The following is a 16044-nucleotide window of genomic DNA, read 5'->3' on the forward strand; positions in this document are numbered from 1 at the left end:
GCAGCCAAAGTTATTACAGAGATTTAAAGGACGAGAGCAGCATTTAAATACAGCAAAATGTCAAGAACAACAAAACACAGCTGAGACAAAGTTCTACAAAAATAATCTGTGCTATTCAGCTGGTTTATTTTACAGTGAACCAGGTCACTGGTGTTTATAGTGTGAACACACATTAAAGACTCTGAACGGGGCTTAGTTTATCATGGAGGTCGATGGGGATTGATTTACGGTTGGAGCTTCTAGTGGTTGTTGGAGGAACTGTAGTTTACTGACTTTTCTACGCTGCTGAAAAGACTTTTGTTCTTCAGATGAAATATGTCCACAAGCACTGACGTGAGGGATCATTAAAGACTTGTCTGCTCTTAATTTAAGAACGGACCTGTTCATACAGAGGTTTCTTTATTTAAACCCATCGTCCAACTTAGACTTTATCTGTTAACGAGAATGCGGCCGTTGTTGTTTAGGACGTGTTTCTAAGAGGAAATGCTGCCCTAGATCTGTTGGTGACAGGAACACAGATTTAAATAAGACTGATTGCATTCAGTAGACAGACAGACGGCGTTAGACAGAGGACAGTGGGAAAAAAAAATAATAATCAGAAAATGTGTAAGCAACAACTAGAGTCAGGGAGAACAGACAACCTTCCCAAGTATAATTAGAGTCCATTGATTGCAGAGCACTCTACCACTCTCCCAAATGGCTCTGACTACAATCCATCTATTATTCTGATTCATATGCTGACACATTCTACAGGGAGAGAGACAGAGCTACTCCAGCGTCCTCATATTTCCTGCCTGTGCTCGCTGTGCTGTGGACCATAATTTACAGGCTCTTGATTTGTGGGCTGAGAGATGGAGCTCTGAGTTTGTGTCCATTCACGGGGCACATGAGGTCTCTTTAAATATGCTCAGTGTAAATGTCTCTGTCCACATGAAGCTAGCAGACAGTCCATATCGTTAGCCTAAGAGCATAATCACCTATGTCATTTTTGTATTATTGTTACAATATCAATAAAAATACCAATGTTTTGCTAAAACTAGTGTTTTTTCTTGTTTTCTGGAAACGTTCAGATATGACTTAGGCAGTTATGCTGTGAGGTTAATGATATATAGAATCATAGAAAGGATCTGATATGAAAGCTCACCCATCCAGACATAAATGACATGTAGGCAGTGTGTCTATGTCTGTGTGTTCATGTTAGCTGATGAATAACATGAGTTTCCCTCGGTTTCCTGTTTTGTGTCTCCGTGGGTTTTTCCTTGATTGCTCATTGGTTTCTCCTTGTGTCCTCTGGCCTCATCATCCTCGGTCCTCTTGTGTTTAAATAGCATATCCCCGTCTTTCCCTTTGTCCCTCATCACATCACTTTCGTCTCCATGTTTCATGTCTCCATCCAGTGCTTTTTGTTTTCCATCTCTGCAGTGTCTTTTGTTAAATTTTGAACCACGGCCTCGTCGCCTTCAAAACCTCCCTTCCTGACACATCTCTGTATTTGACCCGAGGTTTTTAGAGAAGACTTGGCAACGTTTGGAGTCCAAGACTGAAATGAACGGAGGAGCTTCATTGATGGCCTGTGTCCTTCTGGGAATTTAAAGAATCATTCACAGAAATTTCACATGTCATGTAAAGCAAGTAGCAAATGATTCCATTTCAATCTGAGAGAGGTGTTCTCACAAACTTGGCCAAGAATCGATATGACAATTTTTCACAATTATTGCCTTCTTAGCCCCCCAGCTAACAGTAGCTCCTCTTAGCTTCCTAGCCTCCCAGCTAACAGTAGCTCTTTTTAGCTTCCTAGCCCCCCAGCTAATATTAGCTCTTTTTAGCTTACTACCCTACTAGCTAACAGTAGCTTCTCTTAGCTTCCTAGCCCCTCAGCTAATAGTAGCTCTCTCTAGCTAGTTTTTAATGATATTTTTCTGTGCTCTGTGTGAAGCTTTAAAGCTGATTTATTGCAGATAAAAACATGTTTTCTGTCTCATCTTCACTGTCAGGTAGCTACAGCTGTAACTGTAAAAACATGTTTGATATAGGCATGTTTCCAAATAATCCACGGGGGCCGGCCCGGGGTAATTGGGGTCCAGCAGCATATGCCCACTGCTGCTCTTCTCCCAGATAACTGCATCAGTGTGTGCTATGAGCCAGCATACAAATAGACTCCACCTCAAACACAGAGGGCTAAACATCAGAGTCCAGCATTTCTAGGTGAGACAGATAAGACATGACGTGTGACCAAAGGTTGACACACATGTCAGAGTGTGTGCTGTTAAACTCCTTTACTTTTAAGGAGTCATTTCAATTCAGCCGGCGTTTCTCCACCAGCTGCAGACTACCTGCACTGAATGAGTTTGACACGGGAGCTGAGTTTATTCACGTCCTACCTGTTACATCTTGTTCAGTGACAGAAAAACAAACTTCTACTGTGAAACTGATCATATTTACGTCCTAAAAAACAAGAAGAACCAAAGCTCCCAGTTAATCCAGGATAATGTTTTTATATGTTTGTGCTCTGGCATTTTATTGGACTTTTCTCTTTAGGTCTGTCAATGTCTGTGTCAGTTGTCAGATAATTTCCTTTTCTTTCTTCGTTAGGGAGTTAGGAGGAGTCACACGAAGATGGATGTTACGCCCTCTGCATTTTCACTGGCTATACAGGTGTGTTCGGCCTGTGCCTAATCACCTTAATCAGCTACACCTGAGAAGACTGACTAAAAGGCCTGTTGAAGAGGCACGGGGGATGACTTTTCCACTGCAGAAGCTTACCATGGCTCACCTGTTTTTCTGTCCCTTCTTGTAAAATAAATATTTTTTGAAACTCCATCATGTGTTTCCACTTTTATGTTGCGCCTCTCGAGCCGGGACGTAACAATGGAGACGGAGGGAGACGCCACGCTGAGCTTCAGAACAGTCTTCATGACAGAGGAGGGTTCATCCATCTTTAGATACAGTCTGAAGTCACCATGAGTCCAGCTTTGTAATGAAAATACTGAGATAAAAGTGTTAAATGTCAGTAAAAATCAAAGGAACACTCACAGAGTCTTCTTCAAGCTCATCTGGCTCGTTGGACTCGTGAATAAGTTGAGAAGAAGAACCGTTCCATAGTTGTGCTGTTATCAGCCTCTAGTCTCTTATCATGAGTAGATGTGTTGCCCAGTAAAGTTTACTCAGTGAATAAAATGGAACTGCAGTGTCATATGATAAACTTTCACAACTGTAAGTCTTCAGTCATCTTCTCAAGGACGTTGGAATCTCATCATATTTCTCTAAACTAATGCCCCTCATGCCCCCCCACCCTGAACGGGGACGATGCTTTCTGCTTGTTTGCAGAGCTGCAATGAGCTGGAAAGGTTCCTGATCCTGCACAGGCATGTTGGCATGTAGACTAATAATGCAGCAGCTGAGAGGACAGAAAGTTCCACAGAGATCCCCAGGCCTAAAGCTAAGCCATTAATCTTCCATTTGTATTCTGGTCGCACTGAGCTGATCAATATGGGGGGTGTCCCCTCCTGCTTCCACTACACAATGTGCACATCTTGAGTGATTCCTCGGAGGAGTGTCGCTGCAGACCATTCTGCTGCAAGGACACGGCAAACACCTCATGTTGGACAGCGTTAAGGGACTGTCCTCGGGTCTCTTTTACTGTCCACTTTGTCTCTGTCCTTGTGTTGATGCAGGGACGGCATGGAGCAGGATGCTGGCATGCAGAGCTGTCCTCCTGCAGTTCAGATAAGAGGGCAGAAGGTTCCAGAGGGTTTTCTGAAAGATTTACATGTGCAATACTAATCCACCCTGCACTCATTGGTATTCATGCCGGTCCAAGCTAATCAACATGGGGTCCCTCTTTATCCTCCGCTTTCTCGCCCTAATTTGTTTTCTTCCCCTCTATCCAGGACTCCGCTGAGTCAATAGGAAGCAGTCTTTCTCTTTCTCGCTCACTCTCCTTCACCTTTTCTCTCTCTCTCTCTTTTTACATCTTAATCCCCACATCTCTCTCTGTTCTAAAATGAAATGTCAAGGTTAAGATAGAAACATAGACAAATGAGATTAAAGCCTCCAGTGTGGAAGGAGCCTGACAGGAGAGGAGGGCTCTGTGGGCGTCGGCATTTGAGGAATGGGAACAGGTTCCTGAGCTCCATTAATCTGTCTCCGGGACCCAGAGCTAAGGTCCACAACACCACAGCTCACAACATTAAGACAGCGCTATGGTTCTCAACATTCACTGAGACACAATGGTTCACACAGCGGCTTTCCTCCCACTGTTCAGCTGGATGATGTTTCTGAAGGAGACGCTGGATCCACAGAAGCTGTAGAGAGGAATCACAAAAACTTCATGGTTATTGAAGGAGATGAAGACGTAGCTGGGAGGCTACAAACAGCTGTAGAGAGCCGGCCTCTCCTGAATCAGGCTGACGGGTTTGTGAATTAATACCAGGCTGTAGTATCCAGACTCAGACAACAGTCCTTGAATGAGTCAGAGACAGTTAAACTAACTCCGATGACGTGTATGACAACTGTTACTCTTCCCCACATTAAGCCCATCCACCACGTTATGTGATTCGCCTGTCAGACATTTACTGGAGCAGAGTCAGTTTTCAAGCCAGAAACTCGCAGACGCAAACTAATGTGAGAGTCTGGCTTCAGGTTAATGAAGCAGTACGTTGACAAACCTCCTCTCGGGGCTCTGTCCTATTTACCCCACCACACACTGTTTGCCCCCAGAACTTAATACCGACTTTGACAGCTGTGTATGTTGTGTGTATGTTTGCATGTTGTCACTTTAAACTCTTGTTCATGTCCAGTTGTTCTGTTCATTCATGTTAAACCAGACTTACGTAGAGTGGCAGTTGTTCCTTTAAATGAACGAAATGTTTCTTTCATTTACCACGGGTTGAATTTACTCAAAAGTGTGTTATTTACTCTCCTAACTCTCCTAACTCCCCCACTCTCCCCCTCTCTCCCCTCCCACTGCTCTGGTTCCCATGCATTCCTAGTGGCCCCCAGAAACCCAATATGCCCCTTTTGGTGTGTCCACAGATCCACGGTGTGGCCTTTTCACCGTGCCAGCTGCTTTCCTCTCCTCCAGCCAAGTGGAATGTTAAGCTCCACTTGTGGCTTCTGTCCCCCGTCATGCGAAGCAAACAAAAGGCAAAGTGGCTTTTCATTGTTAGGTATTCAAATACCCCCCAAATCCTCCCTCTCACTTGTTTTCTTCCTCCGCTCTGACAAAGAAACGAGAACAGAGAGTGAGAGCTGGCGCCAGGACGCTGCCTGGATGTGGATCTGGATCTGGACCTGGACCTGGACCTGGACCTGGACCTGGACCTGGACCCAGATCTGGATCTGGACCTGGACCTGGACCTGCTCTGACGTGGGACAGCAGGTGTCTGCAGTTTGTTTCCCTGCATGTCCACACACATAAAGACACAGAGGTGTCACCACCTCCATCTAAGTCGTACCTGGCTGAGCCCTCCTTCTGCATGATTGATCTATTATTAGCAGCCATTGTTTGCCTCATCAAATATTCATTCTAGCCAGAGAACAGGCTCCAGTGAAAAAGCTCTTTATATCAAACCAGTCACTTTCATTTTACTTTCCCAGTCACTGAAAGGAAACGGCTTGGGTTGCTGCAATTAGGTCTGGAAATAAGTTAAATAGGGATTTTCAGTGAGCAACGAATGAGACCAATAAACCAGGACTGAAAGATTAAAACACTGAAATAAGACATTAATTCAGTGATAATCCATCAGAGGAGTTTAACATCCCCCCTGTCCTTGTTCTATGCACGTCCATGTGATTCCATGTGATCCTGCTGCCCTCCCCTCCCCTCCCTGTTTCTTCCTTACTCCTCCCTGGGGGCGGTTCCAGATGCCGTCAGCTGCTGCAGGGTGCACACCTGTGCTTCATCGGCTCATCACCAGGCAGTTTAAATTCACCGGCTCTCCACTCACTCATTGCCAGATCTTTACAGTTCCTCTCTCAGTAACTCTATTTGGCCTCTGCTCCTAGTTTTTTTTTTTTTTTTTTTTTAAATGTGATTTTCTTCCAGTGCTCTCAGTTTTGCAGCTAGTTTCCTGGTGCTCAGATCTTTTGTTCTTGTCCAGTTCACTGTTGCTCTGGAGCTGCTTCCGTCTCAGATTCCCTCCTCTCGATCCACTGCTAGCCTCCAGCCTCATCCATCCATTACCACTTTCCCTTTCAATAAAACCCCTTTAAAGAACTTACTCATGCGTCTGCATATCTGGGTCCACGTTATTCCACCCATTATCACCGTCCCAAATATCACAGTAACAAAGAGAAGGATCAGAACTATTTACTCAGAATCATCTTTGGGTTCGTCTCTTTGTGAATATGCAAAACAAACTCACAGCAGCAGGACTGGAAGCTTTGAAAAGAACTTTTTACATCCTTAAAATAAAATGTGAGAGGAGGGGAGCAAACAGCCACAGTGACTGCCTGGGACATCATCCCCTACCAGGAGGTGGACCCAGGCCACCACCAGGAACCCTGACCACTGGACCATAAGGGACCGTGACATGTTGAGGTGCAGTCTGATCAGAGCACTAGCTGACTGCAGTGATTTCAGAGTTTGTCTGGGATCTGATTCTCCTGTAAATCCTCCATCTCTGTAATTTGTACAAAGTGGAATTAAGTGACACTGTATTAGCTGACATGACATGTCCAGTGTCCATCAGTATCTCTGTGTCCAGGAGGCTGAGACCAGTCAGAAAAACTAAACCTGGTTGAACATTTTATGTGTTGGATTTCATTATCGTACTGGAGCTGGTTTAAATCCTGCTGTGTGGATACAGTGGTTTCTATTAACCTGACTCTCAGCCAAAATAACCAAAGCATAACGAGTGCTCTCAAGATCCAGAAGAGCTGGACAAAAGCAAAGACACATGGAAGATGAGAAGATGGAGGAGACACCACAAGCCTCTGAGAATGGGACAAAGAAAGCGTCTTTTTGAGTCCGTGTGCAGGATGTTTCCAGGACATTTAAATAAAATGAACTGAGCCTTTGAAGCGAGCTGAAGCCACTGTCATGTCGTAGACATCGTTGGATCCTGAGCTCAAACTGTTCCTCCACCTCCGCTGCTCTGTGATGTTGACGGCAGGACGGACATTTGTATTCATGCTGGTTAGCAGCCATCAGCAGGTAGCAACACAAACCAGGGTCTGTCAGATCAGGAAACATGAACTGATCCCACATTTACTCTAAGATCATATTCAGATAAAGGAGATCAGTTTGTTTGTCATTTGGCACATCATCTCTGGGTGGAAAGATCCAGCTGATGGAGCCTTCATACCTCCTGGATTCAGGACCGTTAACGTCTGCTTGCATCTTTATTACTGGAGCAGCAGCGGAGTCTCTCTTCTCTGGTGGAGTAATAACAAGCAGCATTTATCACCATCGCTGATGTGTTGATGTGAGATCATTAAGGACGTCCCTCTGACCTTCTCCTTCCTTTCATAATGACCTGAACGGAGGAACTGGTCCCAGAGCTGCTGTCCTGCTGCATGGAAACACAACAGCGTAGTGGCGTTAACGCACTCTGAAGAAAAGAGTCCATGTGAATCCTGGTGGAGAGGTGCAGGTCTTCATCAGAGCTCTGACTCCTTTTCCTTCATCCCTGGTTCCTGTAAGGACATAGAGGGATAAGACACAATAGCAATTTTCGGTGCTTTCTCAGGAGACAGAGAAGAAGAAGAATCCCAGGAGACATGAACGCTCCTCAGACATTCACTGTCACCTGGTTAATGTTAAAGTCTGATTTTACCTGGAGACGTTGTGTGGTTTAGAAATGACGTACACAGACAGACCTTCATCTTTTCATCCAGACTCTGGTTTAAAACAGCCTCCATCGGTCTGGATGACAAGAGGCAGGAAATAAACTGATTCTCATGGGACCTCTGTTACATCTGTCTGGTAATTAGTGGTGGGATTTCCATTCAACAAATTACAGACATGACTGATTCACACAAGAACAAGATCCCAGACGACCTCTGATGTTATTACACATGACCTGAGGTCCCAGGTTAACTCCTCCCCCTTTTAACAACAGGTAAGAATCCAGCCGTTAATGGAAATTAGCTGTTACCACAAACATGCAGTTACACAAGGACAAAGACAACATGAAACATCGGCTCATTTTAGTCTAATGTTTCTGTTTCTGTGTTCATTAGGTTCTTTTTCAACTTTCAGGTGAAAATCTGTTGTTTTGAGTCACTTTCATGAAGAAATGTAGAGAATTCTGAAGGACGCAAAAACATTTAACCTCACGACTTTTTAGATGAATCATCATGAAATAAGAGATAATACGCTGTCATTCTGACGTGTTCTGTGTCTTTGTTTCTCTGTGTTCTGACACATGAAATGAACCAGTAAATGTGTGTAAATCCTCACACACATTCAAATCATTTCAGTAACAGCAGCAGAACTGATCCAGTGAATCTTTATAACATTTTAAAATTGTAAATATGTCCAGTCAACTGTAAATAGTTCTACATGTTAACACATGTTAGTCCATTTTATACATATCACCAGTGTTGTTTTCCTGTTGCAGTGTTGATCTTGTTGATCTTGTTGATGTGTTGTGTGTTGGTGTGTTGTGTTGATGTCTGTATGTTTGTGTACAAGCTACTGGACACTTGAATTTCCCCCGGGGATGAATAAAGTATTTTTCTGTTGTATTCTATCTGGTTCCGGTTCTGGTCCAGGTTTGTCCCTGTTGAAGGGAGTTTTCCTTCATGCCCGACTGGAGGCTTCAGACTTTATTCTGTGAAGCATCTCAAGACAATTAGTTGTTATTGAAGCTACATGAATAAAAATGAACTGACACTAAGTGAAACATGTGAAGCTGATAGAGATGATAATAGACGACAACTACAAGAAATGACTGACTCACATACACAGAGGCGTCCAGGACATCCCGTAGGACACCGAGGACATGATGGACATGTGTCTTCTCCTTCATGTGTTCAGTGTGTGAGAGCTTACAGGACGAGGACAGGAGTCTCTTCTTTTACACGGTGTAATCTCTCTCATCCACCCACTCTGTTTTATCTCTTTCTTCAAACCCTGCTGCACCTCCCCCCGTCTCCCCCGTCTCCCTCTAAATCCTGCTTTATCCCAGGCAGGTAAGTAGAGCTCTGCTGTGGGCTTAATGAGCTGAGGAAGGGGCCCTGCTGCAGGAGACCGGCGTGATCACTGCTACCCCTGTTCCCATTTAGGGCCAGGTTTCGCTTCACAGGACACACAGAGAGAAAGAGGGAGGGAGGCAGGGGAGGGGGGACGAGGCAGAAACAGAGATGGAGATGACAGAGAGGACGAAAATGGAGAGGGAGTGATTTTAACAATGGCAAAGTAACAGCATCCACCATCCACCTGCTGCCTGGCTCGTCTCTCTCTCCCTTTCATCGCCCACAACTTCATCATAATTCATCCCCGTCTCCCTCCCCGCCACAATCACACTATCTCTGTTTTCTTATGTGCCTCTTCAGGATTGGACAAGCTTCATTACCCCCTCTTTGATGTATTTCTTTCTTTTTCCTTTTTTTCTTTCTTCTCCTCTCCCTCTCCATTTCCCCGGCTCCTTTCAGCTCTCAGGTTCATGGCTGGAGAAATTCCATCTTCCTCTGAGAGTCGTGTTCGTTTTGATGTTTTTATCTCATTTGTAGTTTCTGATTGTGTTTTTGTTGTTGTTGTTGTTGGCTGCGTCATGCTGTTAATTTTTATAGCTGGGTGTGTTGCATTGATGTTTGGGACTGACAGGCTGCACGTTAATGAGAACACACCTCACTACTGTTGACTTTAATCATCACTACATAAGAACATTTAATGTCTCTATCTCTACACAGCTGGACATGTTGTGTCATGGAAGTAACATTGTGTTTTGTGACATAAAATATGTTTTCGTGTTTTCTGGGATTTTGTACATTTGTGCATAAACACGACCTCACACAAGTCTTGGAATTAGACAAAGAGGAGGCATCGTCATGTTTGGAGATGAACCAACGCTGCATTCGAGCATCAGAACCACATCCCTCCATGAAACATGGGGGCGCTAATGTCCTGGTTTTGGCCTGTTCTGCTGCATCTGCTCATCATTGATGGACCAATGAACTGTGAATTCTACCAGTGAACTCTAAAAGAAAATGTCAGGACATGAGTCCATGAGCTGAATGTGAAGAGAAACTGGGTCATGGAGGAAGACAAGGAGCCCAAGAACACCAGTGGTTCTCCAGAAGAACCAGATGAATGTTTAGGAACAAGTCAAAGTCCTGACCTTCATCCAGTAGAAATGTTGTAGCATCAGCTGATGAGAGGAAACCACCAACATCTCACAACTCACCTGGTTCTGTTCTGGGATCAGGTTAGACCCTGATCAACTGTTACCAGGAACATTTAGTCTGAAGGACTCACAGACTCACACACTGGACACAAGGACTCAACAACATGATCAACACTGGACACAAGGACTCACTGATAAAGACAAGTGATTCGTTTTCTTGTCTTTAAGACGATATATTGCAGCCACCTCTCTTCTGTGTGACTGCCATAGAAGTCGCTCCCTTCAGACGCTGTTCAACTGGACAGGGTTGTATGAGTCAGACCATGAGACTTCATTGGGTTTTCAAGTGAGCACTTCCCTGCTTTCCTGGTATTTTGTGGCCCATGGCATCTCGGTCGGACTTAACAGCAGAACCAGTTTCCTGGAACTGCCCCCTTGGCCCTTTCCAGTCCTTGCTATTAAGCTCCAACCCCCTCTCCTCTGCCGGCCTGGTTCAGCCACAACCATCTGGATGTCCTGTTTTGAGATGTCATTCATCAGGTTTCTGTGGGTTGCCCCTCTGACCCAGTACTCTCCAGAGTGATTGTCCATAGATGGGCTCTCCAGAGATGAGGGACTGGTACTTCCCTAGTTTGCCCTCATGTGCCTCCTTGACCCCTTCCCTCCAGGCTACCGTCAGCTCTATTAGGGTCACCTGGTTTGTTGTCTGGGACCAGAGCACGATGTCTGGTCACAGACTGGTGACGGCAATCTCCTCTGGAAACTTGTCTTCCAATGTCAACTCTCATTTCCCAGCTTCCTCACCAGGCCTGAGAAAGCAGATGAAGCAGCCTTTGTCTTGGGCTGTTGTTGCACTGCATGCAAGAGTTAATTTCCATCCTTGCAGGTTTGTTGGTGTATAGAGTACACTATAGTCAGAGCTTAGGACGAACTTTATCCGATGCCTGTCCATATTCCAGGTGTCATTCCATCCTTCTAGCTGAGAGATCTTCCCTGGATGCTATCTCACCGGGTCCAGCTGCCCTGCTGTTTCAGGCTACTACCCTAAGAAAATTCTACAAGTCCAGTTGGCCTTATTCAGCGCCTTTTGGATAACCCTGACTTGTCCACCCTCTTCCTTCACTGCTTGAGTCTCCTTCTGTACCATCCCTCTCTGGTCCTTTGCCTTTGCCTCCTTCCAGCTTCCTACTGTGATGACTCTCAGGTCCAGCCTCCCTTGGGTCACCTTGTCCACAATGTCTGCATGTTGTAAGCTCTACTCCGCTTCCCTCAGAGCTCCGCTGGCCTTCCACTTCCACCCTGTCAACGCATCATGGCTAAACAGACATTGTCTGTCTTAACCTCCTCCACAACTCATGTGATCGGCAGCTGCAGCTTGTAAAGTTCGATAGAGCCAAAACTTTTGCGGACAGGGAGACGCTTCCTGAGGAAGTTGTTGATCTTCTTTTCCAAAGCTTCCACAGGCCTAGTACTTGTCAGGGAGACCAGTCCTCTACAGGGCCTTTAGCCTTATTCATGAATAAGTAAATACACACATATAATATTTCTTTTTCACGCATTCTCTTCGTCCACTTTCTGGATGTGTGTGGAAATCTGCTGATGTTTTGAATCATTGTAATTAAGAAATGTAGAAAGTTCTTTCAAGAAGTGTCTGTTTATATCAATATACTAATAGCACACACCGAAGCAACTCATTCCACAACTTACATATCGTCAACTGAAGTTTCCTCTGTGATAAAATTCTTTGGACTGAAACACTGCCTGAATAACAGGTTCAACAACATTTATCAGAGGAGTTCTGGTTAAGCTCCGCCCCCTCACCTGATTCACCTGAGACAAACCAGGAACCAGTTTATTATTGTGTGACTAAAGAGAGATACAGACTATCAGATTCAGCTTCAGACCAAACTAACACCTTCCTCTGAGTGAGTCCAGCTACAGGAGAGAAAAGTGGAAACTACAACACTGCTGCTTCAAGCTGCTGACTCTCCACACACTGAAGGTGAGTTTGACCAAAAACAGGAAGTTAGTAGAAGATGGAGGAGACATGACTGACTGGACTTTGTGTCTGCTGTGTTCCAGCTTCACTCAGAGACTAAATGGCTTCCAGATCAGAGGAGGATCTCTGCTGTCCGGTCTGTCAGGAGGTCTTCAGAGATCCTGTTCTTCTGTCATGTAGCCACAGCTTCTGTAAAGTCTGTCTGAAGAACTGGTGGAGACAGAATCCATTACACCAGTGTCCAGTTTGTAAGAGAAGATCTTCAAGAGATGATCCACCTTTAAACTTGGTGCTGAGGAACCTGTGTGAGTCCTTCTTACAGGAGAGAGATCAGAGATCTCCAGAGGCTCTCTGCAGTCTGCACTCTGAGAAACTAAGACTCTTCTGTCTGGACCATCAGCAGCCAGTGTGTCTCGTCTGCAGAGATTCAGAAAAACACTCCAACCACAGATTCAGACCCATCGATGAAGCTGCACCAGATCTAAAGAAGAACCTTCAGGTAACTCTGGAGCCCTTAAAGGAGAAGTTAAAGGTTTATGAAGAAGTTAAAGTGAAGTTTGATGAAACAGAAAAACACATCAAGGTCCAGGCCCGACACACAGAGAAGCAGATTAAGGAGCAGTTCAAGAAGCTTCACCATTTTCTAGCAGAGGAAGAGGAGGCCAGGATGGCTGCACTGAGGGAGGAAGAGGAGCAGAAGAGTCAGATGATGAAGGAGAAGATGGAGGCTCTGAGCAGAGAGATAGCAGCTCTTTCAGACACAGTCAGAGCCACAGAGGAGGAGCTGAGAGCTGAAGACGTCTCATTCCTCAACAACTACAAGGCTGCAGTGGAAAGAGTCCAGTGCTGCCCCCTACTGGATGATCCACAGCTGCCCTCAGGAGCTCTGATAGACCAGGCCAAACATCTGGGCAACCTGGCCTTCAACATCTGGAACAACATGAAGGACCTGGTCTCCTACACTTCTGTCACTCTGGATCCAAACACTGCTCATCCAACACTGATCCTGTCTGAAGATCTGACCAGTGTGAGACGAGGAGATAAACAACAACTTCCTGATAATCCAGAGAGGTTTGATTCTAACTGTTCTGTCCTGGGCTCTGAGAGCTTTAACTCAGGGACTCACAGCTGGGATGTTAAGGTTGGAGATAACACAAGGTGGTTTCTGGGTGTGTCAGCAGAGTCTGGCCAGAGGAAGAGACGCATACGATCTGGATTGTGGGTATTAAGGTTCATTGGAGGTAAATACTCAACATGGTCACCATCAGATCCTCCCACTGTTCTCCCAGTAAAGGAGAAGTTCCAGAGGATCAGAGTGAATCTGGACTGGAACAGAGGAAATCTGTCCTTCTCTGATCTTGATACTAACACACACATACACACCTTCACACACACTTTCACTGAGAGGATGTTTCCATTCATTGACACTGTGTATAACTTCCCAGTGAAGATTTTACCAGTGAATCAGATCAGTTAGAGATAAACTGGATGATTATAAATGTTTATTGGGCTGTAACAACTAATCAGTATCAGTGATCATATAAATGAGTCAGAATGTCACTGGAACCAATGAAAAGACATTGAATATCTGGTGGTGGAAGTAGATCATTGTGTTTAGAGGTAAAAACCATTTTATATTTAAGTCACACATGTTGAAGCTGGAGATGATGAGTTTCTCTACAAAAGGACCTGAAGCATCAGTTGATGAGAGGAAACCACCAACATCTCACAACTCAACTGGTTCTGATCTGAATGGGATCAGATTAGATCCTGATCAGCTGTTACCAGGAACATTTAATTTACATTATTGCTTTACTGACTTTAACAACTCAATGAACAAATGATACATTTTAAGGAATAAATAAAAACAAAAAAGAAAGTAGATTTTTGTTTCATGTGTCTGGGTTCTTTGTCAACTTTCAGCACTTGTCTGAAATTCTGTTGATGTTTTGAGTCATTTTTATGATGAAATGTAGTAAATTCTGAAGGCTGCAAAAACATTTAAGCTCACGACTATTTAGATCAAATCAAATCAAATCAACTTTACTTATATAGCACCTTTCATACAAATGTATTGTAACTCAAGGTGCTTTACACATCGAACAAACAAATATAAAACAAGCCCACAGAAACCTCCCACTTCCCACCCACATAAACACAAACACATGCACACAAACACACACAAACACATGCACACACACAAAGGAGCGCAGGGATATAAAGAGCACGGATAAAATGACATTTAAAATTTTTGTAAATGAACTTTAAGTTCTCAACATAACGGGTAACGCAATGAAAACGGTAATATTTGTTTTCTGGCTAAACATTCTGGGAGTTTACGCATCAGCTGGATGTAACTCAACATAAACGTATCAATGAAGCATAACTTCCGGTGTCATGGAGCACACGCTCCTGACAGCAGCCATCCCAGTGACTCTCTGACGCAATGAGGTGTTCAAAGCCCAAAGTCAGCAGAGCTCAACAACAAAGCTACACGGCATGGATGCATTCAGGGCACATAACAGTGTGGGAAATTACACTAGTGAGTGCTAACGTTGGAAGCAGCTGTAGAGACAGAGGCAGATGAGCAGTTTGGCTCAGTCTCAGTAAGAAAATGTTGTTGGTTGTTGTCTGTTTAGAATCTGTTTTCTTAGAAAGATTAGGATTATCTTTTTTTGCTAGATTAGAGTTGTGTTTTGATTCGTGTCACTGCATACACTTAGAAGAATTGTGTCTAGTGACACGAGTTTTAGGGGAGCTACTCCCACCTGTTTCCTGTTTAACTTTGGTTTCTCCTTTTGTTCTCATCAGAATTAGTTTGAGTAGAATCCATTTCCCACGTCAGATCCTCTTCTTTAATGTTTGAAGCTTTGAATCAACCAACGGAGCCTCTGTCACACCTTGTTTATACATTTCAATTGAAAAGACATATTTCCATTACACTTTATATTTTAGTGGATCCCTTTTGAGGGTGGAGGGGTTACACCCCTCTGCCTTTCGGTGCCTCATGGTGACGTTTTAATCAACCTAATCATCAACACCTGAGTTGGTGAGGATGAAATCACTCTGACAAACAAGGCTGCACATAAAAATAGAAAATATACAAATACAACACAGATTAAATCCAGTAAAGCATCCAGCTCCCTCTTTCTCGTCTCTTTTCATTGTCCCTGTTTGGTTTTTCTTCCATGTCTTTGTAGCGATGCCATAAACCTCCTGGTCTGCTGCACCTGTGGCCAGCTGCTTCTCTCTGCTGCTTTGTCTACGAGGCTGAAAAACCCAAAGCTGGACGAGTCGGCTGGAAAGAGTCGAACGCTGGATTCCAAACATTCCCAGCGGGGTGGGGGTGGTGGAGGGGGTGCAGAGTCCATGGTGGGAAAGGAACACAAAGGTGGCTGATTAAAAAAGGTTAGATGCCACAAAGCAAAGAGAGAAAAGAAAGATTAGTTTGAAGTGTCACTGGAAAATAAGGGGAGAGATTTAGAGGAAAGAGGTTGTGATGATGAAGGGTTTCAGGTTAAAGGCTTCTCTTCCCATGGAGGAAAGAAAACAAAGAGTTTAAAGTGATAAAGAGAGAAAGGCGACAGTAATAGAAGCGTCCGGGCTGTGTGAAATGAAAGGTCAGAGGTCAGAGTGGCTAAAGCTTCGGATGAGACCAAAGACTCCAGCAGATCCACTGATCCTTGACCTTGGCTGAGGAATGTGAAGCCTCCTCCTTTTATATTCAACCCCCCACGTTAACCCCCCCCCCCC

General features: G+C 44.4%; 2 protein-coding genes across 2 annotated transcripts in view; one reads left to right on the plus strand and one right to left on the minus strand.

The window, feature by feature from the left end:
* LOC125006460 (nuclear factor 7, ovary-like) overlaps window positions 1–16044 on the minus strand; it is a 1183669-nt gene that overhangs the window by 390687 nt on the left and 776938 nt on the right. The gene's annotated exons all lie outside the window — the stretch shown is intronic.
* LOC125006465 (zinc-binding protein A33-like) lies at window positions 12392–14044 on the plus strand. Its single transcript, XM_047582514.1, has one exon. It carries the CDS (start codon window positions 12392–12394, stop codon window positions 13766–13768), a length of 1377 nt encoding a protein of 458 aa, XP_047438470.1. The 3' UTR covers window positions 13769–14044.

The sequence above is a fragment of the Mugil cephalus genome, chromosome 4 (genome assembly GCF_022458985.1).
Source record: "Mugil cephalus isolate CIBA_MC_2020 chromosome 4, CIBA_Mcephalus_1.1, whole genome shotgun sequence".
NCBI lineage: Eukaryota > Metazoa > Chordata > Actinopteri > Mugiliformes > Mugilidae > Mugil > Mugil cephalus.

Coding starts and splice junctions, on each gene's coding strand:
- LOC125006465 (XM_047582514.1), top strand. CDS start 12,392: ATGGCTTCCAGATCAGAGGAGGATCTCTGCTGTCCGGTCTGTCAGGAG.